The sequence below is a fragment of the Strix uralensis genome, chromosome 21, assembly GCF_047716275.1.
Source record: "Strix uralensis isolate ZFMK-TIS-50842 chromosome 21, bStrUra1, whole genome shotgun sequence".
Taxonomy (NCBI): Eukaryota; Metazoa; Chordata; class Aves; order Strigiformes; family Strigidae; genus Strix; species Strix uralensis.
Genome location: NC_133992.1, coordinates 2,478,608 through 2,505,606, shown reverse-complemented (window position 1 = coordinate 2,505,606; position 26,999 = coordinate 2,478,608). Strand labels below are relative to the sequence as shown.

Sequence of the window (26,999 nt, the reverse complement as noted above, 5' to 3'; positions counted from 1 at the left end):
AGAGTGGGGCTCTCTGAAGTCTATCCTGAAGGACATCAGCTTTCCCCAACAGCAAAGGCACATATTAAATAAAATACTGGTATGCAGAACCCTCAGCCCAAAAATATGAAGCAGCACCAGAGGCAGCTCAGAATATTCAGCTCTGCCAGGCATCTCCTTTCTGTTGGAAGAAAGTGAAGGAGAATGGCTGTACCTCTCCAAACTGTCCTTCTCCCAGCTTCTCCTTGAGTCGTAGTTGCTGCCGTGGGAATTCACCCACTGAGATGTCCTTCTTGGTCAGTGAATCCACGGTGAGGGCAGGGACTGCATACATGTTGTTGCCGGTCACACCTTGCAGGTGGACGATATCTGTTTCAGCATAGTGAGGAACATTGTTCTGAAAGCCTTGGTGAGGAGTGGACTTGGTCAGGTCAGGCTCAGCATAGTCCCCACTGCACACTAAGGGGAAACCAAATACAGGTGGAGTCAGACACACACACTCCATAAAACCAGTACGGCCCAGCTTCCACTCCTCTCGACCCTCAGACCTCTGGGAACCCAGCCTCATTGCATGCCTGCTACCTTGTACCAAGGCTCACCAGATGGAAGACTGCTTTGTTTTAACTAGGGCTTAAACCAGAACAAGCTGCGCTTCTGCAGACACCAGAATACCTGTGAGGTGCCAGTGAATTTGTGTTAAACAGCTGCCTGTTCTGCCCAGTTATGAGCGCTAAAGTTCTTGCCCAGACATGGAGGCATGAGTCTGAAGTGACTTCCTGTTTCTGATTCATCCTAACCATGACCTGTTCCCCTTACCTGACACAGGGATGTTGTCTGCAATGTCAAACTTGTTCTGGATCCCCTTCTGCAACAACAACTGATCGAGGTTTCCATGCTATGCTATACCTCTTACAGCTTATTTACATAAATATCATGGGATAACTCTATAATTAACTCCCTGTATGGTCAGTATTACACAGAACACTCATTCTGCTTCAAATTCACATCCTGACTCAACCCAAATCCGTCTCCTTGTGTAGCATAATGCTGGATCTTAGCAACTTGTCAGTGCTTGAGGAATGCAGCACTGCCCTTCCATTCACTAATCAGCACTGACATCACTGAGTAAAAACGCTGTTGGAAATATTTCGTTCTGCCTGCATGCAAAAGCTTCCCAGGGGCTGGAAGCCAGGGCACTACTAACAATTCTCCGCTGAATTTCCCTCTGCTTTTGCTAAGGGAATTTCAAAGAGCCCTTGCTGCGGGAAAAGATGCTAAAGGTCTTCTCCACCAGCCAGTCTGGACAGGCCAGGAGTGCTGCAGGCAGCGACTCCACTGCCAAGGGGCTGATGAGACAAACGATGTGTGATTGCTGTGATTGCCAAAACCAGCTCCTAAAAGATGACCCTGCTAATGTATAAACACAGTCTTCAAAGAGAACAATAAAAGACCACCACCCTCTAGTGGGGCTGGTGCTCCACCTGCCAAAGGTACATGTTAAAAAGCTTCAGAGCTCCAGAATGCTCTTAGGTGCCTGGGTTAGTAATGTCTTGCATAGGAGTCAGAGAAGATTACTTAGACACTGAGAAGTAGAGCATTTTAAAATCTGAGAGAAATAATAAAAGAGTAAATGTGTAACTTCTGGAGACTAACAATTACATTACCTGAATCCTCTGCACTTTGGGAGAGCTCTGGAAGCTTTTGGAGCAGCGTAGCTGGCTGATGATATTCCAAATCCAGTGGGAAAGCACGTTCATAGGTGGGATTTGACTGGTGGATCTGGGTCTGGTTGTTGGCAATGGTGTAGCTGTAGAAGGAGAGGCGAACTGTGGCATCCTCCTCCAGGATTCGACGTGGGGCCTGCAAAAGAGGAAAAAAAAATGCTGAGACGATGCTCAGTTGTTAAGTAATGTATTGGCTGCAAGTGCAGCAATTTCCAGTAACATCTTGGATAGAGCTGGCATCCTCCCCTGCTGTGAGAACAGAGTTTTAGCTGCTCTGTGGAGCTGGAGAAGCCCCATGCTTTCCACATAATTCTGAGCTCATTGGGGTTAATGCTTAGTACTGAACTTGCATCAAAATAAACCCATTGTATTACCTTTTCCAACCTTTTTTGAACATATTGCTTCCAAAGAATAATGATTATAATCATCAGGAGCAGAAGAATAATTGCCACAAGGCAGCCCACAAGGATGGAGGTATTGGAGTCATCTGCTTTCTCTCCTATCCAGGTGCTGGTTACAGAAGATGTGGTTTCTGCAATCAGAGGTATGAAGAAGAATCTGGAGTTATCAAAGCACAGGTTGTTATCTGTGCTGGCTAACTTCCTACACATCCCTTCCTACAGGCAGCTTCCTAAGCATTCACATTAGCTGTGTTCACATTTTGCTCTTATCAGAAATTCTCATTTTGGAGGCTCACAGCTGAGAATTGTGCAGAGGACTTCTACAATCAAAGACTGCTCTCAGCATTGGAACAGATTCCTGCAGTGGATCCATATTAGAGCAGACAGTTTTCAGAGATTCACTGGCTGCACACATGCCTTCAGCCCACCTGCTCTGAGGCAGCCTCACAGCTGAGGGAAGAAGGAATAGCTGAGGTTCAGAGGACTGTAAGAGGCAGCTCTGTGCACGAGGGCAATAACCAGGCCAGACCCAGATCTTCAGAAATAGAGGGAGTGACCACGCTGATGAGGATGTTACTGTGAAATCCCCCAACACCTGAGCCCTTGGCACAGCTAAGTGACAGAATCCTTACCCCAGGTCCCCTCGGTGACATTGCACTCTGTTTGCAGATCTGTTGTGCTTGTAGCTACCGTAACGAAATTAGGATTCACGCTCTCCATGTCTGTGGAAGGGAAAGGAAGGTGTCAGTCCAACAAACAACCTCCCTGCTCCTGCCAGCAGTCAGTGCACTCCCAGCCATCGCCCCGGCCTTCCCAAGCAGGACAGGGACAAGACCCATGCAGCAGGTCACAAACAGCATGAGCAGAGACACCTGCTCACACAGCACTTCCCAGCACACCTGCAGTAACAAGCCTCTACAATGAGCAGCATGGACATCCTGACCAAACCACCAGCATGTGCAGGACCCTCCCCCGAGCTTGGCCAGAGCAACAGTTTTGTTTTTTGGGTGGTTTTTTTTTTTTTTTTTTCATTTTAGCATGATTATAAGAATCACCACCCCAGGCTAGACCAAGAGTCTGCCTAGTCCCATGTGACAGAGGGTAGCCAGGAGAGGCTGCCATCAGCGAGATAAGCAAGCAGCTGCAATCAGAGTATTCCTTCCAGAGGAATTTCCTCTCACTATAGCTGATCAGGGACCTTTGAGTAGGACGCTCTAGCCAGATCACTTCACTGTCAGTGCTGGCTGTTCTCTCCAAGACTCTTGTCTGTTCCCTTCTAGGGCCTTTTAAAGCACCTCATGACACTGACTTCTGTGTCATAGTTAAAACTTGAGAAAAAGAAAGTCAGCCTCTTATTTTTCATAATCTGCTACCTTGATCATTACCTGTAGATATACTTAAACTATTCATAATGAAATACTTGGTAAAAAGAAGTAAAACTCAATCCTATAACCTGCAGGCAACTATCTCAAAAAGAAGACATGCTCTATAGTCCAGTTTTTGGTTGCCCTGATTATGCTTCTGCAGATGTGCATCAGTATCAGCCTGAAAAGCATCCACTGTACACTGGATCTTTCTGTCCCTGCATTGCCCTTCCAACCCTTTCAGTACTTCTATTACCTCCTTCCCATCATGTAGCCCCACACTCATGTTAACCCCACCTGTCCTGCACCTCCACGCCATCTCTTTTGCTCTCTGTACCTCACCAGATCTGCTTGACTGGAGGAATACTCACCTGACTGGAAGGAAATCTCACTCATCATCATCCAGGTGTCAGCAAAGTAGAAGCGGCAAAGTATGGCTTTACCCACGCGCTGATTGAGGGGGACAGTCACAAACCTAGCGCTGGGGTTTTTGTCATCTAAGACAGTTGCCACTCCAACAGGTTCGGACTCCCAGTCTGCAATCAGGCGTGGTTTGAACAGACACTCCACTTTCTGGAAGATCTTCACCCCCTTGGAAAACATGTTGTTACAGTGCACCTAGGAAGAAGAGAACAGACAAATCAGACAGGAGGAAGATTTACCGAAGCCTAAATCAAGCCTCAGGGATTTTCTGTTCATGAAGATTTTCTATTTCTAATATCTCCCTTTATGAATACTCCTAACCCAGAATGAGTGACTTGTTCCAGTAAAGCTCCAGCCACTTGTGTGCAACGAGAACTTTTGTGCAAAAAGTGATTCTGAAATAGCTCTTAATTTTACATGCAAAAGCTACATTAATGGTCAAGTTTTGGCAGGCTCTTCAAAAGGCCCATATAAAAATCAATCAGAACAAACTCTGTACTAATTTGAAGCCTCACAGACCAATTCTCCTTGATTATATATCCTAAGAAAGAAAAACCCTACCTGGGCTCTAGTCTCCTTCAGAAAGCCTTCAGCATCTGTAGTTTAAGCTATTTTTTATGAAAATGGTAAAAGCTCAAGAAGATATTCCCCTGACATACAGCAGCTCTCCTGCTGTGGTTGCACCTTGAAGACTAACTGAGGATCTAAGTTTTAGGAAAACCACTGTGTAAGCCTGCATCCATCAGCCTCTCCTGGTGGCTCATCATCAGGTTGTCCCTGCTGCAATGACACCACTGGTTTAACTAATGATGCTGGAATTTAAACGGCAATCACTATGCTGCCAGGCTAACATCTCACTAAAAGGCATCCTCTCTCATCTCTGAGTTACAGCTCCACATAGTCCTCTTTCAGACTAAACAGTTCAAACTGCTTTCAGGCTGACTGCACCTCTGTATCTGGGAGGTTTATTTTACTCTCCTATGAGCTGGTAGCAACTTTCTCCTTTCCTGCTCTTGGGCTCCACCCAAACCAAGAGGCTCCAGCATAAAAGTGACATCTCCACCTTCCTGGGTTGCAGCACTGCAGACCCCTCAACACCAAACACCTGGCACTCTCCCAGGCCTCCAGCACTCCCCAGGAAGCAGGCTTCATGAAGAGGGACAAGGCTTGTAAGGATCCTTTATGCTGTGCCGCTGTCTGTCCTTGATACAAATCTTGCCCTGCACCTTTTCAAACAAACATGACAGTAGAACTTCTGCCATGCAGTCCTGAAGCTCTGGACCACAGCGTCTTGGCACTGTGGCCAGCAACCAGGAACCAGAAGGAATAAGGTGACCCTTAAAGTCTTCAGTATCCCTTCAGTCTACTCCATTTCCATAGCCATGGTGGTCTGACCCTCCCTAGCAACTCTAGAAATTATTTCCTAATGGCTGTGGAGTATTAGCAACTGTGACAACAACAGTTTCCAAACTAAGTGCAGCTTTGAACCCTATTAATTGCTTGGCTTCTGCAAGGTCTTGCAGTGAACAGCAGTGAAGCAGTAATGAGGATGACAGGCCTGATGAGCAGTAAAAAGACAAAAGAAGGGTATTTGCATATAATTAGGAACAGATGAAGCTTAGTTGACATTATTCAATAAGGAGAGATAGTCATCCATAACAAGCAGGGAAGCCTGACGCCTGCAATATACCACTGGTGACATATCTGGACATGAGCTGGCTATGTTCACATCTTGGACTGATACAGAGATACTTTCTGTTTCAAACACCACCTACTAAAGTCCAATTTTATAATATGCAAGCCTAAGGAATTTGCAATGCAGTTGCAGTATTTACTAACATTTATTTTTAATACTTTCTTGGAAACTGGAAGACTGGAATAAAGCTAACAGGTATGAAGACATCAAGTATTTACAGACCATCTAGCCTGTACAAAATAATGTAAAGCTGGAACAGGCAACATTCAGTAAGTAATGAAGAATAACTTATGCTAATCAATACAGCTTTATAATTAATTACTAGATGAAGCAGCTATTTTTATGAGCTTATGTGTTTGGTTGATCAGGATGGCTGTGTTTACATGACAGACTCTGGTAAGGCGTTTGATTTACTCATTATAACATCTGACTCCTATATTAGCATAGTATGAACTCATGAATGATATTAATTTGATTAAAAATTGTCAACTAGTAAGTCTTACAAATTTTAAGGCACAAATTCTTCTCTAGGCATTTTTCTAACAAGCATGTATTCCCAGCTCAAGGTTATTTGCTACCTTTTTCAATAATCTGAAGGAGACAGCAGAATTACTAGCAATAAAATCAATTAAATGGGGGAGAAAAAAATAAAAAAAAAATCAAAGTTTCCTAAAATAATCTGAGGTTTTCAGGACTGACTCATTTCAGGATAGTGCACTCGGAACAAATGTAAAGTGATGCTTTCTGCACTGGACTTTTATGCTGGACGCCAGTAACTTTGAACCGACTTTTAGCATGATACCAACGTCCTAATGATCACTGGCTCCCTGTCCGTTGGCTAGGAGGACTAATATGATCACAAGATCCATAAACAAAGAAGAATCGTCCAAAAGCAGGAAACTGGTACCATTCTTTTATGTAGTTTGATGGAAACCCTGCATCCAGTTCCAGTTTCTATACCTCCAAAAGAGCACTGGCAAAGAAAGAAAGGATTGGAAAACAGCTACAAAAATTACCCTGGATCTCAGAGGGAAGGCACTGAGAAGTTCAGCCAACTTAGTTTACTGAAGTAAAGATTAAGAGAGTGGTTTAATCACAGTGTAGAAGCAGGAAAATTTCTGAGAAGGCAGGATTCTTATTTTTGCCAGCAAAAGCAGGCTAAGAGCCAATGGTTGGAAGTTAAAAATAGACAAAATAAAACTAGGGTAAGTAACCACCAAAACAATTTACTTAAGGATGTGGTGGGTTCTCCTTCATTTGAAATATCTACAAGAAAAGCCACCAATCCTTTTTAAAAGATTCTGCTGTTTACTACAGACTCAAAGTTCAGCTCATCCTTTTCCTGTGTGTTTAAGTAATTTCCCACAGCACAAGCACAGACTGAGGCATCCAGAGAAATTCTTGGTCAAGATGGAAGCACAACCACATTCCTTTACCTCAAGGGTCAGGCAGCCCCTAGACAGTAAGCAGTCTACATCCTAAATCCATCTCAGCTGCCTAACCACTGCTTCAGGTGTCTGCTTTTTATTCCTTGAAGCCAAATACTGAAAGGAGAGTGTCTGAGATCTGGAGAGGCAAGTGCTCCCCTGCTTCACCTTTCTACATTGGCAAGCTTGGGACATCTGCTCAAATTCTGCCTGTGGTGGACTCTGCTGTCAGGCACCTTGTATCCTCCTGCTTTGGGAAGAGGACCCAAAGGGGCAATCTGGAAGCACCCAGACCCAAAGCCTGGCCCAGGTTGCTAGAGAGGGACAACGCTGACTACCTTCATGGAGGTGAAATTCCGTGGTCGGTCAAACTGGAACTCCATTTCAACAGAGCCCGTGCTGAAGCTCTCATTCTTCCAGCCAACATAGTCGTAGCCTGGCCACACGCGGTACTGGTGGCTCTGTGTGAAGTCGTCCAGTCCCAGCACGCCGTCTGTCAGCTGGCCCAGCCCGCCGTACAAGTGCCTAGCAAGAAAGAGCCAACAGTTAGGCAGAATACCAGCCAGGAGACCTCAAATGTGAAAGCACGTGGGTCCTTCAACTGGTATTGGGAAAACATTATTTACTCCTAACCCATCCTGGACAAGAACTCATTCCCTGTTCTTATGCAACATCACCTTTATTTTGCTCAGGCTGGGCTTTCAAAAACCTTTCCCCGCTTGGGAAAAGGCAGAAGTTTTTGCCTTGATATCAAGCACTGACAGCAAAGCCAAGCTACGAGCAGAGTCTCTTAAGAATGAAAACTGAGACTACAGAAAATGACACTGTACGGTCTCCAAACAGAGAGCTTTAATTGCAGCATTCCACCATGGAGCTGCATGGGAGGAACACTGCTCCATCCTGTCCTGGGGGAACCAGGGGGGAAAGTTTTGCAGGCAGGCACAGAAAAGCAGGAAAGAGAACAGTGAGACCACGGGCAGCTCACCCAGCCCCAGCCAGTTCTAACTGGGATCATTTCTGGCATTGCTCCTTGTGCAAGAGGAGAGCGTTATCGGCTCCACTTCCAAGGCTGATCAGACTCTTCGCCCAGGACCCTGCCTCATTCCACTTCCTATTTGAGAGTGCAGAGCCCACTACACAGTTTTCCAGCACTGTCCCACAGTAGAAGATGCCAGATGTGGTACACTCCGGACCCACCTGCCTTCCAGGAGCCATCCCTGGGATGTCCCTTGTCCTGTAGCAGGGAAAGTGCAAACAGTTCAGCTGTATTAGTGCCTGAACTTGCTCCCTGGACTTGTTTCATTCAGCTGCCTCTAGGCAGACTTTGTAACCCGGGCGGGCTGCTGCTACATACACGGAAGCTCTGCAAGTCCATTCCAGGTGAGGCTCCTGCCACTGGAATTTGCACAGGTATGCATGCCTTTGAACTCCAAAACAGGATTAACAGCTGGAAGAGGCAGACTCCTGCTTCCTGGCCAGGCACATGACCTAGAGGTTAAGTAGTTTGAAAGACTCCTTGCTTAGCACGTTGGGTTTTGTGCCTACATCTGTAGCTCCCTGACACGCCCCAGCAGACTCAGCTTCCTAAGCTACTGCTGGACAGCCAAGTGCAACACCTACATCTTTCTGCACATAAACTTTTTTTATTTTTAAATATCCAATTCCTACTATATCAATGCAGTTTGAAAGCATCAGATACTAACATATAAAGACATTGTTGCCCGGTATCTTGCAACATCCTACGAGCATGAAGAATGTACTTTCCATCCCATTATTTTAACCTCCAGCGTGATAGAACACAAATAGGTTTATAAAAATCACCTTTAACCATAAAAAAATTTAGGCAACATTAAAAATTTTCAGGACATTAATGACAAATGAAACAGAACATATAATAAAAGCACCTTAAGTCAATGGATGACACCAGGTCACTGAAGAGACACTGTCAGATCACTTATTAGGAACATTCCTGCACAGGCAGGGATATGCTGCCTCAAGAGACTACCCATGCCTAAGTTTGCCTGAGGTTTCAAGTCAGAGACACACTCAAATCTGTATTTATAGCAAAGAAAGTGGTCACACCAAATGTCTGAAAGTTCGGCCAGTTATTTAACATTTCAGATACAGACTCCTAATGAATTCTCCTTCCAAGAAAGTCAACTATTGGGTAAACCAGACACACCTCAAAATTTCAGTAACATACCACCCTAACTGATCACAGTGATGTGAAAAATTAACAGACCTTGTAATGAGCTGTCAAAATCCAGTTACTGGAGGCTTTTTGACTCCAAATTGGAAAAGCATCATACCCAAGAAATCTTTATAGTGAGTAATCAGCCACCTTCCTTTCATACCACATTGGCAGTGGTGCCTCTGCTGACCTAGAGCTTCTCACAGGGAGTGATGCAGTTTTCCAAGTTGTTTCAAGTCCGTGAGAGCTTTGTTTTCAAAAACAATATCTCAAATCTGTCCAGAAGCTCACAGGTATCAAGTGCAGGCCTAGAGTTCAGGTGTTGTGCACTTTCTCGGATGCCTAGTTTACCCTGGAGACCTCCTGCAACAGTTTAAGATGCAGTCTGCTAGAGAATGCATTTCAGATATCAAACTGCAGAAGCAACAAAGGCAATGAAGAGGGGAAGGACCTTCATCTGCTCCAGGGACACTGGGACTGCATAGGTAGAAGGTCCAGCCAGCTCTCCCACTCCAATCTGGGGCAACAGAAGAGTAGCAGCACCTTATGATCTGCAGTAACAACAACAGTTGAAGGCTATACCTGAACCAACAAAGAAATCAGTGTAATGAAGAGCACAATTAAAGACCAAGAGTGATGAGGGCTTTAGGGCAACCAGACACATCAGGACTGTGTCATCACATCATGTAAACATGGAAGCTATGAACAAAGACAGCACTTAGCTGTATAAGGACACAGTCTTCTCTTTAAAGAGAAGCAGCAACAACTTCCAATAACAAAAAAATTACTTCTTTCCTGCCAGCCTTTGTCAGCTGGGGAAAATGAATCTGATGCATCCCGAGCCCATGCCCTCCTTTAAGAGAAACTAACAACCTGTCAAAGGGCCTGGAATAACAAAGCCACAATGCTTTGGAGAACTAGTAGGCTAACCTGCCGTTCTGGAGGTCTCAAAGAAGTGTTTGAGATACAAGATACTAGTGACAGGGTAAGTAGGAAAGAAGAGATAATTTGCACAGTGACCGAGAGAGAATAGGACGACTTCTCCCACCTGCGCTCCTGGTAGCCATCATAGGTCGAGTCATTCAGATAAACGATGGGGAAGCCAGGAGCCGCTATTGTCCCTCCTTCAGGGATGCTATAGGATGCCAAACCATCTAAAAAAGAAGGCCATATACCTCAGAAATACAGCAGCAGCAGCCTTCCATCATCTCTGTCCATACGATCCTTTTATTTATGATGTAGACCAACAGAAGCAGTTCCGTGGGCCTGGGATTCCCTCTGCATACGTGGGGACGCAGGTGCGTCCCAGTCAGCGTTGTGTAAGGACTACTTTCCAGTGACAAGCATGGAAATTGCTACTTACCATACCAGACACAGCCATAGAGCTCCACCCTCATACAGACAGTCATTGGCATCTCCGTCACAGGAATCACCCGGATAAAACGTGCAATGATGGGAGGCCGAAGATCTTTCAAGACCACGTCGTAAGTATCGATGTTGCCTTGGATCACCTGGAGAAAGAGAGATCCTTAGCAGCAACTTCTCCCTGTTGTGCTGCTCCTTTGTACAGTGGTGTACTTGCACCCCATCATTTGAGACTGGGGAAGCTGTCCCATGCAGTAGCTGCAGAGGGTTAGCTGCTGCTGCTCCCCTCCTCCTACCTGGTACGTGGCTTACAGGGTGAAAGGTGCTGCCATTGCACCTCCTGTCCGCTGCAGACCCATACCAGACAGTACTCTGAGGGAGAGGAGAAAGGCAGGTGGGACATGAATGTACATGGGTACTATATGTTGCAGAGAGCTCCAGTTACTCGTACGTAACATTTCTTTCTTCAAGCGAGTATCCATGTACATCCTAACAACAGGTAACTGAGCACTTGCCCTCATCGCTAGTTACCTGGCGGAGGGTCCTGATGTCCTTTCTCTATAAGCCAACAAAATTCCTGTGGTGCACAGCAGATGTCTTGAACTGAAGTGTTGAGCACTGTCAGTCACCCCATCCTGCTAGGGACTTTCACCTTCACCTTGGTTTCACTCTGGTTCTGGGAACAATCCACTATTTATTTTGACAGTCAGTCTGTGGAAACAGCTGAAGCTGTCAATCCCCCAGCATTGGACACAAAGTACCCAAGAGATTTTCTGGAAAGGATTTGGACTTATGGAAACAAAATAAGAACACTTTTGATATCAAAAGTCTGAATTACAAGCCTGAGGGCTCCTGTTCAAAGATGCTATCAGTGGGAAGGATGAATCAGAGGCTGAGGTTACCCAAAAGACCACATAGATTGCAATTGTTGATGAACAGGCAATTTAAAAGATGAGGGAGGCCAAAAAGGGAGAAAAGGTGGCTTCCTCTTCATGACAGCAAGGAAGATCTCCAGAGTGAGTGTGGCTGGAGAGTCCATTGAGAAGTGAAAGACTTTACTGTACCACAAAAAGAAACCACTCAAAGGACTGCATCTCCCTGAAGAACCAGTCACATCTGGTGGTCTACTGGGCTGCACCAGGATAGCTGTGAAAGTTTCCTGCACCTGGCTGGACAGCTCTGCAAAGGTGCATAGTCCCAGGAGCTGACCAAAGAAAACAGAAGGAAAGTCAAAAAGTAAGCTCGCTTCCTCATCCTCTTCTGCTTTTAATCTGCAGCCTCTTAATATCTCTCTTCCTAGGAAAAACACCCGTGATTTCTTCTAATGAAGTAGGGACGCAGAAGTAATCCTTGTCTTCAGGAACCAAGTGACAGCAATTAACCCTTTCAGCTGTCAGATGGCCTAAGACAGGAGACCTGGAAGCCACCTAAGATGGCTCCACAACACCTTGCTGATAGGAGATAAAACCCAAGAGGAGACAGCATATGGCAGAATATCTCACATCTGCATCACAGAAGTTGGACAGATCCTCTGGAGTTGACCATTTGTCAGGGAATCTGAGGTCACAGATATGTCAAGCCAAGAAGTCCCAGATGGACAGTGCTGGACAGAGGAAGAAAGCTTCAGCCATCCCCCTCAGAAGCAGGTACCTTTACACCAGCTCTGTAGTGGAAGAGCTGGCAGTTTTGCCTCTCCTGCACAGACCTCTTCTGAGAGAAGCAGAAGAGAAGATGCTCTTTACACAGCACCTCCACAAGGTGGGGTTGCTGCTATTGAGCACGCAGCTTCTCAGGGCCAAAAACCCCGAAGCGGATCAGCTGTGTGTGAACAAACTCAGCACCAATTTTCAGACCCGGCCACTACTGATGCCAGTGTTCCCAATGGCAAGAACGAAGTGGTGCTGCTGACAAACAACTGCAGGTGACTGATACCAGAAGCTGATGAGGGACCAAGACTTAACAGCGCTGCGCCATGCAACATTAGTGCCAACGGAGAGGACCATCCTTAACGGGTGTCAGAGACAAGGGGACACCAAATTGACTCTTCGCCTTCACTGAGCAAATTAAAGCTGCAGGTGACTTTCCTGGTGAGGAGCAGCATGTGCTACATGTCAGACTTAGCAGCACAGTGAAGGGGTTTGACTGAAACATTTGTGTGATCCCCTTGGACGGAGACATGCCAAGACGGGCTCAGAGTGACGCTCTGAAATATCAGTGATTGGGCATCTATCAACTGTGGGACTGGAAGAGGCCTTCCTAATGCATACAAATAAGTCAATTAGGATCTTGCATCTCATTCCAAGGTTTGAATGATTTTACAGGACTTTTTTACCAAATTATTTGACCAGACAGCAGTGCTTCTGAAATATAGATTCACTAATGGAATCTGCCCCTTACTGGTGACACATTCTGAAAAATATGTTTTATGGAAAGTCATTTTTCAGAGGAGCTGAAATGGCAGGAATTGCATCCCATTGTGTGTGTCCAGAACAGCGGGAGCAGAGGAGCAGAAGCATCTTCTCTAAGGATACCAGAAAGGAAAAAACTTTTTGGTCTCATGTGATGGGGAACACATATACACACTGACAGAATATATGTGGACTTCCACATATACAGAGCAGAATAAATGATGGCTCAAATTATAGCATCATACAGAGCTGAATACATACTCATTACCTTATTACGGCCTGAGAGATCTTGCAAAAACTGACCCACACTAAACTGTAACACATGACACTACAGTCCTGAGTGCCTGAGAACACTGCTCTGCACAGGACTGGGGTGGGAGACAAAAAGCACTTAGCTACTTGTGGACAGTCTAACCAGTGGAATCCTGGGGTAACTCAAGATGCAAACCGACTTCACCTAAGAAAGTACTGACAATGAACAGCCCCATGGAGCTTAAACTTCCCCTCCCATCCTGCAAACAGTGTTTGTAGCACACACCAAAATGTGAGGGACAAGCAAGATAATGGTAATGGCCAAATAGCCAATGAAAGGTCTGAGTGAGCAAATAATTCATTAACAAGCTAGAAGCTATTACATAATACTGCAATACAGACCCCACTGTGACTTCCAAAGCACCCCCAGTGCAAGAAAACATCACCACACCCAGGACCTTTCTAGTCTTACTTAGGTCTTCAGACTCCACAAGCCAGGCTGAGGCAGGGTGATCAGGTCAGACGAGCTGCAGGTGAGAGAAGGGGATTCCTTCCCAGGGGAAGTTTAACAAAGGATAAGCCATGACCAGAGCACAGCCAGCACTGAGCTGTGTGCTCAAGTCTGCAGATAGCAGGAGATACCTGTGGTGAGCTGGGAAGCCTCTCTGAGTGTGTGTGCTCAGCACACCTCTCCTACCCTCTAAACTCCTTCCTCCTCGTTGCTCCCTACATTGCAAACTGCCATCAGACATCCAGAAACTCATTTCCATTCCCAGCCACCCCCTCCCTTTTTTTAATCACAAAGCAGGCATCTGTTTTGCAGCTTCCAATTTAGAAGCAAGTGTCTGGCTAGTAGAGGGACATTCACATGATGTTTTGACCATGGACAGAAAGGTAGAGAAGAGCCACAGTTTTCAGTCACGGCAATGATTTGGGGGATCAGATCAGGGGAATAATAGTCCAAGGTCACAGCAAACACAGGACTAAGGCAGAGGATGCTGAATGCCTGACAGAGAAGTCAGGATAAAGTACGATGCACTAAGCAGTATGTAGAGGACGTGCCTTCTACAGTTTAGTTCTCTATGACTTGACTGCTGGCATGCTCCAGGATTCAGCTCCTGCTACACTCACCTTCCTGCCCTGACGATCTTTCCAGGAGATCCAGCGCTCTCCATTGCGGCTATAGTCAAGTCGGTAAGCCCGGGCAAATTCTTTGCCTGTGGCACGAGCATGCCGTCCCTGAGTCCCAATCAAGGTGATAAAAAAGAGCTTGTGCAGGTCAATTTGAAGGAACTGTACATCTTCTGGTTGCAACAAGCCAGCCGGACACCAGGCTCCATCCCCCTCTTCCCTTTGTAACCTGAGGGGAAAACCACACACATTAAAAAAAAAAAGTCACTTCCAAGGATCCAGCCTTCCCAGTAACTGAGGAAACACCTTGAAACTTTGCGAATTGGGAGAAAGAAAACAAATCAGCAAGTGAGACCTGACAGCTGGCTGCCAAATACCTCTCCCCTTTGGGGTGATGGTCAGTTTAGATTTAGAGTCCTGCAGACAGTTTTGCCCTGTTCAAAACAACTCTTTCATTTCTATTTCATTACCTGTTAGAAGTAATTTCTTTCCCAGACGCATACATTCACACAGAAACAACTAAGCTACTCAGCAGGTAACTGCATACTGCATGCTTTTTAGCACCTTGCTGGTAAAGTGCATACTCACTTCTAAACCCCATACAGTGAGGCCTGAACCTCTGCTTGACCACCTCCTACAGCTCTAAAGCACAAAGAGGAGCTATCTTAAAATACATTTTAGAAATAAAAGTTCTGCCCATTTACAAATTATATATTTACATAATATATATATATTTACATAAATATATGTACAAATACAAATCTTAACACATCTTTCACATCCTCTTCATTCAGAGCTGCTTGTGCAGGACACTGCTAGGTGTACAGCGTGAAGGGTCTCTGCTTCGAAGTTGAACATTGTGGCACCACCTGCAAAGATTAAGGCTTTTATCCTTGAAGACTGCACGCCGAGCAGAGTGCTTCAGAAATCAGCAGGTGGAGCCACTAGAGGAAGCCCTGCCTTACCTAGGCTTCTGTAGGCTTAGCCCTGCTAGCCACAAGGTGGTGAGTTTTCAATGTGAAAGATTTATCCAGACACAACAAGACCATGTGGGCTTTTTAGCAACAGGGATTTCTTAGCAAACAGCAAGCCCTTGAAGTGCCCCTGTCTTTCAGACAGCTATCCCATCTCTAACTGATGGGACTGGTGAGTCCCAACCCCCATCTATCAAGGCAGGCAGTACCCAGAAGGAGACACTGAAGGTCAAGGCACAGGCTAGAGAAGATATTTGTCTCAGGTTTGTGTGAGACTTTCTCATGGTGAAGTGGCAAGTAAGGGAAGTTATTAGAAATGCAAGAAGGGCAACTGTGAAATGGCAGGGACAGACATCTGCACAGGACAAACTGTGACCTCTCACAAAATGAAGTCAGCTAGAGGGCGTCTTCATGTCTTACCCTGCGGACATCCAGCTGCCCTGGCAAAGAGATGATGGTAGCAGATGGCAAGTGATGCCTGAAGTATTTGCAGAACTGAAGATAAGCCACACCTTGGAGAACAAAACAAGTCTCCCAGCTTTCAGACCCCCAGGCTTGTTCAAACTCCATTAAAACACACAACACTTAGCATCTTTGCTCTACCACAGACTGAAAAAAAGAAATCAAACACTAGTAGAATTTTATCCTTTTGGACTGCCCAAATTCACCATAAAAATGCAAGTATCACAGTTAACCTGAAATTAGTATCTGACTTGCACCAAAACTGTAGGAATGTTTGGTCATCATTATAAACAATTCTAAGGAAACTTACATTTGTAAGTATTTTGTAAATCATCAGTTAGTAGCTTTGAGCAAAATGAAATGACAAAAAAAGTGAAAAAACAAGCTTATGAGAGAGACTGTAGTAGTACTACTTGACATTGAAAGAAATTTCTTCAGCTGCTTTTTAACAGTTCCTTAAGTCTGCAGTTTCCAGGTTTTTGAGTCAAAGTGGACACAGCCCATTTCCTCAATAGGATGCTGTTGAAAAGTTCATCCTCATAAATGATTTCCTATTATTTAAAGCGCTCTACAAGACTCCCAGGGGCACTGTCCCTAGCTGACCTGTAAGTCACAAATCCATTAGAGATTTATTCACAGAACTACAGGAAGAGATGAGGGTCGGAAGCAACCTCTGAAAGCCTCTAGTCCAATCTCCTGCTCACAGCAGGGCTAACTCCAAAGCAACAGTGTGTTGCTCAAGGCCTTGTACAGCCAAGTCCTGAAAGTCTCCAAACACTGAGACATCACCACCTCTCTGGGTGCCTGTCCCACCAGTTCATTCTCATGGGGAAGGATTTTTTTTTTTTCCTTAATATTCAGTCAGAATTTCCTATATTACAGCTTGGGACTATGACCACTGCCTCTTGGTCTTTCACTATGCACTAATTAGATTTAATACAGAAGCAGCAAACAAGTTAAACAGGTTCCTTTAAGGGTGAGGGAACTTCTTCCTCAATCACATATTGGATATCTAGGAGAAAAAAAGGATTAGATTTTTTGCCAGAGATTAACCTACCGTGCATACTGGGGTCCTGTGGAATCGTACCACTGGCTGGAAGCAGTGATGTCTTCATCTCGTATCGTCCCTTCATGCATACCCAAAGGGTAGCGGCATATAGCTGAAAATGGGAACACAAGCAGTTAAAAAAAGGTATCAGTACTAATTATTTCTAAGTTGCCAGACAAGTTTAATCAAAATGCTATCATGCCCAGGGAATAAACAAGACAATGATAAAATAGAGGATGCAAATAAAAAGGATTAAATACTTCATAATTACCATAAACTGAAATTATAAGTATGAAATACACTCCCAGTTAGTATCATTCAGCAGAGTCCTGGCAAGGCAAAAACTTTACAAAGAAATATTTTAAGAACATGAAATCCAAAACCATACTAGTGTTACTGGTTGCATGGACCTATTTTACAATGAAAAATTATGTGACATAAAAAGGAAGCATTGGTTAAAGATTTTTCTTCTTCTTCTTCTGGAATAAACTGGATGCTTGACTTACATTCAAATAGGATCAATTATTCTTTTCACTAGTCCAGTAACAAGTGAGAAGTTAAACAGCTTCTATTACAGATGACTAGACTTGCTTATGGAAGCACCTGCTCTGTCATGTCACTGCAGGTTAGAGCTTACATTTGAGCACAAGCCCCTGAGCATCCACACTGCCCCATCCTGGTCTGTTCCCTGCCTCCAGCCTCAAGTGGGACAAGCATTTCTCTCCAGCCATGAGAAGATTCTCAAACTTGGTGCCTCCAGGGAGTACAAACACAACTGGTTCAAGCCACGGAGCTCTACAAGCTCAGTACAGCTCAGTACACCAAAGACAGCGCAGATGTAGCTTATAAATCCAAGCTGGCCAAGCTCTCTCCCCTGACACAAGTTTTTAAACGTGTCTTGGAATATTAGAGATGTTTCAGAAAACTCAGAATCTTAATGCATTCATTAAGGCTCAGTATTCAAAACAGGCAAGCAAGATATTTTTGTCAGACTGACATCAACAACAGATTAAAAAGTTAAATGGGATTAAATCATGAAACAATTAAAAAACGAAAAACATACTCAGTGATGTCCCAGAAAAAAAAAGGAAATGAACTTCCCTATAGATTTTTGGTCTCTGCCCTCTGAGCTCACAGCAGCCCCACCGTAACAGCCCCAGCTCCTGCCCTGTCTGCAGTGACACGGGCAAGTGCCAGCACATGCTCCAGTCACTCCCGAGTGGCACACGTGTCGGCTGGCACCCTCACCGCTTCCCCCAGCGAGGGCACTGCCTTGGGTGTCTTCCTCATCTCTGTATCTCAGGACTGCTACCCTTGTACCTGGATAAAGCTGTTCACCAGGTTCAGAAGCTACAAGAAGAGACAGAGGCATGAAACCCACCTTACTGTTACCACCACAGAGAATAAACAACCACCAAATAACTGCCTGACAGATTTCAGTGTAGAAATGTTTGCAAACAGAGGTTGTTCCAATAGGTTTGGCTGCAGCTGTTCTCAGGCACAGTATCAACAAATGTGTGATGTTCTATGTATTCCTAAATAATCTTGTAAAGGAGATGGATGGTGAGGTGACAATGTTTGCTGATGATACCAGAAAAAAGCAATTATGGGAATACATACAAAAACCACAAAACACCATTACACCACTGTCTGTATTCATGGTCAGATGCCAGTCAGATATGGACTAGAGCTCTTATTCTTTCTTTCTCCCATCAAAAGGCAGAGAAGGCAACACAGATGATGCAAAAGGAAAGACCAACAGCCTCCATCATTATAAAAGAGATTAGTGAAGTATGACAAAGATCATTTATATCCTGAACAATTACTCACTGTCTCTCAAAATACAAGAACCAGGAGGCATCAAAAGATCAGGTAGTAGAGTTCAAAACCAACATATGCATCCTTAATCTATTAAACACTCCAAATGCCAAAGGTTCACATGGGTTCAAAAATCAGCTAGACAAACTCACAGCTACCACAAGCAAACACCCAAGTGCTAGCTCAGAAAGCTCCCAAGCAGCTGACTGCAGTGAGCCGAGAGCATACCTGGGTAAAACACTGCTGTGTGCTCGCCCAGCTGTGCACTCTGCCAGGACCAGCAGGGATGGGACCCTGCTGGAGTCAGGACATCAAGCTGGATGGGCCTCTAGTCTCACCCAGAACAGTCATTCATATGTCTGAGGTTTCTTAAGAGGCCTGTTTACAGAAGAATTCACTGGGAGGCAACTGGGATGTCTGATTGGGATCAAGCATGACAACTATGGCTGCTGAAAGCGAACCAAGAGCTCTAACCCTGCTCTGATACTGAACAGTAAATTTAGTAACCCAAACTAGCCTCGACTGTCTTCACTCCTACCTGTCCCACCACAGACCAGTACAATCTGATCTATTGCTGGAAAGCTAGTATGTTCCTGAACTATGGGTAAATATCTGAAGATTTTCCAGAAGTGTGGAGTTATCTGAAAGCAGCAAGTGTTTTTGTGATTCTAAAGTGGGAGTCCTGTCTGGTCACACTTATTTAAAGGTCAAGTGCACACCCTACAGCAATGCCAGATGGAGAGCTAGCTAGTTGGGAAGGACTCTGGGAGACCAGGACTTACTGCAGTCCTTAACCAAACTCATTTGTTCACAAAACCAGGGCTGGCAGATGGATGCCAGAGTGTCCCTGACATCAAGGGATGCACTCTACACGTGGCCGTTGCTTTCATCAAAACAAGCAGCGTGAGGCTCTCACCAGAATGCACATACTCTTGAGCAAAGCCATCCTTGGGTTCTGTTTAGGTGCCACCAGGACTCCTGCTCAGATATCCCTGACCCTTTACTACACACTCAGGGACACACTCAGCTGCCAGGCAGACAGGATACATTGAGGCTCAGAAGAATGTCACAGCTCACCTCTGTTAGTGAGGTCTAACTCATCTAACTGATGCTAGGCAGAAGGACTCCACAGGATCCTTCCCACATAGGTCTGAAATCATCCACAGAACAGCCCCTTTGATTTAGAAGGCAATGCAGGAGGTGCTTCAGACCACTCCTGGAGCAGATCAGGAGGACACGATAATCAACGGAGCCTGTGGGCACTGCAGCTGAGGAGCATCAGTTGGGCTACGGGTGTGCTGGAGTCTGAGTGAGAACAGGACATGGCCCCCAGAGAGGCAGCTGAGCAGCTGTGGGAGCTGGGAATGAAAAGCTGCCTGAGGAAGTCACAGGCAGAACTGAGAAGTGTGAGCAAAGCTACATGCTTGCTTCTTGGTGGAAAAGATTACTGCAGGAGTGTGGGACCACAGCCCTGTGCTCAGGGCCCACCCCACCTCCCAGGATCTGGTGGTGGGGGAGCTACTCCTGCACCTTTGGGTGTACCAAATTCTGTGCTTACCACCACCAGAAGGAATCTGCATGACTGACCCACTAGCTCCCATCTTCCCTCTTCTTCCACTGGCTTTTAAGCACCAGAACGAGATGCAGGTAGCCCCAGCTCAAAGTTGGACATGCTGGGGGGTGTATGGTGCAGAGAACAGCTGAGTAACAGGGAGTGCCTGCTGAGCTCCCCCACAGGCCTCGCTTCACCTCTGGCTGGTTACAGCACAACCTCAAACCTCTGCAAAGATCCACAGGCCAGAGCAGGGTCAGAGCCGGACACAGCCAAAGGGCTCCAGACAGAGCCAGAGCCAGCAGAGCAAACGAAGGCCCTCAGGCTGCCTCACCACACCTTCAGCCAAGCTGGAAAAGCATTAGACTCATTTATTTCACAGACTGTCTCCAGCTCAAACCACCTCACTATGGGGATTTCTGCAATATATTGCAAATTATCTTACTCATCTTCATCATGATTATTACTTGCCAAATCCTGTAGGATAAGAAGTCATACCCTTCACAGGGACTCACAGGCTCATATCCCTGTCTCCTATCTGGCACAAAGTTAGGATGGGTTTTCTACTTTTCCTTCCATACTTCTCTCTCCAGAATCCCTCTTGCTGGCTGGAGAGCTGTGGCTTATGCTCTGCTAACAGATAATTTGCTTTCCACAGTGAGCGCAGTATCTCCAAGCCAGTCGAGAGTCAGGTTTGTTCTGCAGGCCACGTGGTTAAAGTGATGAAGGGATAATCGGAGCTCAAGACAGGCCTGCTGAGAGCACAGACCGTCTGGGTGGGCAGAAAGAGGAGCATATCCATGCACCTGAGCCCTCCTGGGACTGTCAGGAGAGGTGTCCCACTCCAGCACAGCTGTCAAGGAAGACTGGATATCTCAGTCCAGAGGAGGACATTCAGGAACTACATTAGTGATTATATTTATGTGCATTCAATCCATTCATATGCATTCAACATGAGGGGCAAAGAAAGGCTGAGAACGAGCAGATGAAGGGTGGGAGATCAGTCTGCTCTCCCAGCCTGGCAGCTCCCTACCAGGGTTGACTTCGGTGCCAGACGGCTCAGGCAGTGAGGCCAACAGCAGCATGCAGAAGATCATGGTAGCAATCGGAGGCGCTGCGCAGGGTCAGATGGGTACGAGTCCTTCAAAGACAGCAGCTGCCATCTACATTTCTGAAAGACAAAGCAAAGAGAGAAGATAAGAGTCCTCCAAAGACAGAACTTCTCTGTGCTGCAGACTTGCTATATTGGCATTGCCTCGTGATGGGTTGGGCAATCTTCCACGCCTTCAAGAGTGTCTTGACTTCAACCCTACTCTCTGACCCATCCCCTGATCAGAGGCTTAGCGAAGAACTAATAATTGCCTGACTACCCATACCATCTCTAAAGCTATTAATATAATTCAGCTTTTAGGAGCTCAGCTGCCATGACTACTGTGTGGACATACTCTCTTAAATGCTCTTAAACAAGTCCAATGCAAAGGAATCTCTCCCCCATCCGTTCTTCACTTCTCTTATTATATTAAGAAGTATTGAAGCTGCATCTACAATGAACCTGGACAGTCCAAGCAGGCTCCCCAAGCAGGGCTTGTCCACACAATGCACACCTCTATCTGCACCAGATGTATACTCCAAGTAGCTAAGGGGGCACTCTGGAACTTGTCACACAACCTTAAGATAAATGTCTAAAACAAGGTGAAAATAATCTCTCCCTACATGTCCACATTGCTGCCAAAAGAGCACGTGCACTCACATGCAAGCACACTTAATTTCCTGTTTGGAAACAAGGAAAATAGCAAAGGGCTTAAACACTGGCAATTTCAGTGGAAAGCCATGATAACACCTAAAGCAACACAAGGTCATATCAGCAGTTATGTGAATTCTTTGTGTCCTACAAAGAGCCTGGGGAGGTTCCCATCCTGGAAGACAGCTTTACAGAAGGAAGGTTAGAGGCTCTGTCTCATATTGAAATGTCAGAGGAAAAGAAAACAGAACAAATCAATAAATGAGAAGTTGCCAGGACCAGAGGGTGTTTGCTCAAGAATCCTCAGAGTGGTAGTAAAAAAGGCAAAATTGAATGCTAGGATTTGTTAGTAAAGGAAGAGATGATAAAAAAGGGACCATCACTACACTAGTGCATACGTGCAAGAGCATCAGATGCCATTAGCTCAAAGATCTGTAACAAAAGGCTGTATTTTTTCCACCCAACATAATTAAATTGTACAAGTCACAGCCATGCGTTGCCATGGATACCAAAACAATCAGATATATTCACAACAAAGAATCACCCCAGCTTCTTAAATCCGAAGGTAAAACCGTTGGCTCAGGAAATCCCCCAGCCGCAGATTGCTAGACGCCCAGAAGCTAAATCAGGGTTAGAATCACTGAGGCTTGCCCTGTTTTTATTCTCTTTCCTAAGGATTTGCTACTGGCCATTGTCCCTGCTGGATTCCGTCAGAAAAGATGGCTCTGAGCCTGAAAAACAACTAAGGGCCTTCTTGGGAAAAGAGCCAAACACACACGCAGGAGGGGAGACTAATGATCAGTGGATGCTGCCCAGCTGTGCCATGCCCAGTCATGCAACAATGCAAGCAAAACAAAAAAGACCTTAAAATTGCCAGGACCCCTGCTGCTTCAGCCACCTCTCGTGCTCCGTGCGAGCACCCTGGCCAAGGCTGGGAGGAAGATGACCACAAGGTTCTGTGATTTTGTGGCATCTTGGGCGGTGAGGATGCAAAAGCAAAGCATTGGAGAGAAAAAGCAGCCCATATCTCAGCAGGAAGGTCTGGCAATCAGAAAAGAGATTCTGACCAAGCACTCTCAAGCTATGTGGTTGTCTTTCCCCCCTGAAATGGAGGGGAGTGATCTCAGATGCAAAACACACCAATTCCCACCATCCCCTGACAGACTGCAAGTACCACGGAGCAGAGACTTCCTGTAGCCATGCAGAGGGAGATTTTGTAAAGACATTTTTGCAGCAGAATTTGAAGACAAACCTGGTGGATGTTAATCTATGCAGGTGATTTGCTTAGGGTGCCCCGGAGGCTCCCCAAGCAGGACTTGCAAAAGGAACTGTGGAGTTCAGCACTAGAGACTGTCCTCCCACAGGACATGAGAAAGTGTCATGCACATGAAGGCTTTAACCATGTTCCTGGAGCAGCTGATGGGAAACACGGCAGAGAGCTGTCTGGTGGCATATGGGGTGCCCTGACCATGACCCAGGAGTCTGCCCAGATCAGCTGGGCTATGTGGGTATAGCCTGGACTAGAGAGCGTCCTTGCCCCATGTCCCCATGCTGGACCAGCCACTGAACAGAGCTGCAAGTTGCTGAGGAGACTCTGGCAGGAGAACAGCAGCTTGGAGACATCGCCCAGGTGACTTCTCAGCTGGAGGTTTAAAAGCTGCCAGCTGTACTGGAGCCCTCAGATGGCAGCGGGCAAGCACACATACACTCCACACCTTCATCACCCCTGCAGGGCTTAGGAACAGAGCCTGGCAAACAGGGAGAGGGTCAGGCATCTGTAAAGCCACAGGCTAGCTCCCACCAAAACACACCCTCAGATTTCCCTCCAACTTGGCCAGCATTAAGGGAAAAGGTGGCCAGAGAGCACTGAAACAGCAATCGTACGTGGCTAGGTGAGGACCAGAGCCCGCTGTTGAAGAAAAAAACCAAACATGAGAGCAACCCCAGAGATTTGAACTGTAAGTGTTCAAATGCCTTGGCTTCCCATTTGATCCAAAAGCTCAGCAAAGAAGGATCAACAGCAGGGAGGCAGATGCTTGCAGCAGAGCACAGGGATGAAGGAGCACCCATCCTCTGCCATCAGCAGAGCTCACAGCCCAGCTTGGATCAGCTACTGCCTCAAGTGAGAAGTACTGAGTCTTAGCATAAGGATTTTGTCATTTGACAAAAGAGTAGTGGTGCTAAGCTTGTCATCCTCTCAAAATGATGTGCAAGTCATAACAACAGCCACCAATGTCACAGCAATGTAATAATGTGATGTGTAACACAAACAGCAACGTTATCTCAATCAACCAGGTACAGGCCAAACACCATAATTTAAGTGCCTATTTGCTTTACACAAAGCTCACACCATATTCTAAATCACACCTATTGTTATTGCCACATAGCCAGTCACATCACTTAACCGCTTGAATACAGCGATCAGAATGTAAAAGATAACAGGATGGAAGAGGGAATGGGATGGGGATAAGGAGAGTAACACAGAGATGCCCAAGCACCACATCAGCTCCTGCCACTGAGCCAGAGACCAGTGCTGGAGGAAAGGTATGGGCTGGGGCAGCACAGATAGTTGTGTGTCCCACCCTGCTGCAGCCAGCACCCTGTGAACCAAGGGCTTCTGAGGACTTGATGGGCACATGGAGCTCAGCAGGTCAAGCAAAAATGGTGTGGCTTGGGGGAACTGCAAGCCAGAACTGGAAGATGTGACCATAAAGACCAGCCTGCCCTCCAGGAAAGACAAGGAAACCTTCAGAGATAGCTCAAGAGTTCCCCCATCTGCAGCAATGCGCCAATGAAAGCTGGCTTTGAATTTGGCCCTTGCCTAAAAAGCATCCAAGGTGAGCCAGATGAATCTTCAAGATGTGACTATCTCCACTGATGACAGAGGGAACCTAAACAGCTGATCTGGACCAGCCTCATCACTCCCAGGTGGCCACAGTCTGGTGAGACAAATCCTCACCTTTGTGTGTGGCAGTGAATAAGTATTTACAGCAGTTCAGCCCTATGTAGGGACCCCTGCAGCTGGGTCCAGGCTGTGCTGGGCTTGCTCTTCCTGCCACACTTGGATCCTGGTCCTAGACCACCAAAGCACATGATTGGCAGTCTCAGGAGAGATGCTGCACACAGGGAACAAACAGTGTAATGTCTCATCTTCTAGTGCTCTACAGAAGCTGTTATTCTCTTGAGCAAGGTCACCAAGAGTGTTTTTCACATGTCTCATCATCTAGAGGAGCCTCAGCTCTGCTCAGGAGCTCATACAGCCGGAAATTGCTGTTTGAAGAACTACTGATGTTGATTTCTGCTGAGTCTAAGTCTCAGCTAGTAGTAGATTTGATTTCCAAACTCTACACTTCTCAGTGCTAGAACACACTGGAATACACTACTGAATACAAGCCTCTGTACAAACTGCTTGGAAATCATCTTCCTAATGATTTTTTCTGGGTAGACTTGATACTTTGTAGCTCTTTCAGCTGTATTAAGAGTCCCTTGCTGTGCTCAGGCCTTTCTTCCTGACCTGCCCACACATACACAGAAAGTGCCAAAACTACAGCGCAAGCCTGAAACCAGCAAAAACAGGATTAGCAACATCCTCACATAGGCAAGAAAGTGTTAAACTCTGTTCTCAGGACTGAATGGATCAAGTTGCTAATTGCTAACAGCTGGCTGCAGGAGAATAAAATCCTGTTACAATCATTGTGAGAGTGGAAAAAAAAAAAATCTACTTGCTGAAAAACTCACTAAGAAATGCAAAAGAGGGCAGTTTTTCCCAATATACCCAGCAGATACCATGTTTAAAAAGCCAATCCACCTCTCCGCAGAGAACCAGCTCGCTGTGACCCAGCGCTGTCCCCAGCCCAGCACTGGGCCTGCGAGCAAAAGCACCATGGGCGAAGGACAGAGCTATTCTGTAGTGATGTGCACGAAGAAGGTGGGACTTGGAGCTCCTCCAGGTACTGTTCTCCCTCCAGAGATCCATTATGGAGGTCTGGCATGTTTGCAAGACTCTCTAGATCCCAACTGAAACAGGCATTTGTTTTAACTGGTTCCTTCACAGATCATTACCTCGGAGCGGGACTGTAGGGTTTGCTACAGGAATACCATTACAGATGCCCAGCACTGCGCCAAGAAACTCCACAGTCACGATCAAGACTCATAGCTGTGTGTATGATGCACTCTATGTATTACAACAGGAGCTATCCTTAATCAAAGTATCTTCAGAGGAGGTTCAGGAATGGTCAGGAGGACTGGTCAGAATCTCTTAGCATTCCTAAACGAATTCAAGGAGGAAACACCAAAGCCACTAATTGGGACCTGAAGAAATAAAGGCTGGAAAGCATGATTTCCATTTCTGTGCCTCCAGAACAATAGCGGACCATTTCTCTTTGCCTCAGAATTTACCTGAGATACCCCAAATCCAGCAGATTGCCTCTGAAGCACGTGCTTACAGCCCATGCAGCTCCAGTTTGGACCAAACAGAATTTGTTGATGAAAATGCTTAGCAGAAAGGATTCTGATCACATCTTCAAACGTTTTGCTTAGTCTACAATTCAAATACTTCTTGCTGCTGGTATGAATTCTGGTTTTTTAAGAGGGCTTTGAAGCCCCAGTTGTCTCCTCCCTATACATTCCTATTTACTATTAACAAAGATTCTGCCTTTGCAACTCCATTAGCATCATGCTAAGAGTGCGCGGGGACAACAATAACAACCTTAAGGCAAGGCAGTATCTTCTAATGAAGCCAACTGCCATAAGACTGGAAAAAACAGAGCAGGGCTGCTGGCCTGTGAAGAGGGCCACCGACTCCAGCAGAGCTGCTGAAGGGTGAACAGATGGGACCAGTATCAGGACAGCCATGCCATGTGTGCAGGAGCCATGCAAGAAGGCAACAAGTTTTCCCTCCAGGGAACTCAGTGTGGTCTTTATGGTCATCCCTAGATTCGGTCAACCTGGTAGCATTGGGAGAGGTCTCTGCATGCCACACGGGTGGCACCTGGACAAACCAAGCGCAAACAGTGACACCAAAAATCAACACACTAGACAGTG

The 26,999-nt window shown here is 45.9% G+C and overlaps 1 protein-coding gene across 4 annotated transcripts in view; it reads right to left on the bottom strand.

The window, feature by feature from the left end:
* LOC141953010 (discoidin domain-containing receptor 2-like) overlaps positions 1 to 26,999 on the bottom strand; it is a 62,239-nt gene that overhangs the window by 12,187 nt on the left and 23,053 nt on the right. For all 4 annotated transcript variants that reach the window (XM_074891199.1, XM_074891200.1, XM_074891202.1 and 1 more), the window contains exons 2-12: positions 21,249 to 21,386; positions 16,855 to 16,957; positions 14,362 to 14,590; positions 10,569 to 10,716; positions 10,254 to 10,359; positions 7,353 to 7,539; positions 3,840 to 4,086; positions 2,737 to 2,826; positions 2,078 to 2,235; positions 1,644 to 1,839; positions 194 to 438 (exon numbers count right to left, since the gene is read on the bottom strand). In XM_074891199.1, coding sequence (XP_074747300.1) covers positions 194 to 438; positions 1,644 to 1,839; positions 2,078 to 2,235; positions 2,737 to 2,826; positions 3,840 to 4,086; positions 7,353 to 7,539; positions 10,254 to 10,359; positions 10,569 to 10,716; positions 14,362 to 14,590; positions 16,855 to 16,957; positions 21,249 to 21,312 — 1,773 coding nt within the window. In that variant the 5' untranslated portion in view covers positions 21,313 to 21,386. The remainder of the gene's footprint in view (positions 1 to 193; positions 439 to 1,643; positions 1,840 to 2,077; positions 2,236 to 2,736; positions 2,827 to 3,839; positions 4,087 to 7,352; positions 7,540 to 10,253; positions 10,360 to 10,568; positions 10,717 to 14,361; positions 14,591 to 16,854; positions 16,958 to 21,248; positions 21,387 to 26,999) is intronic.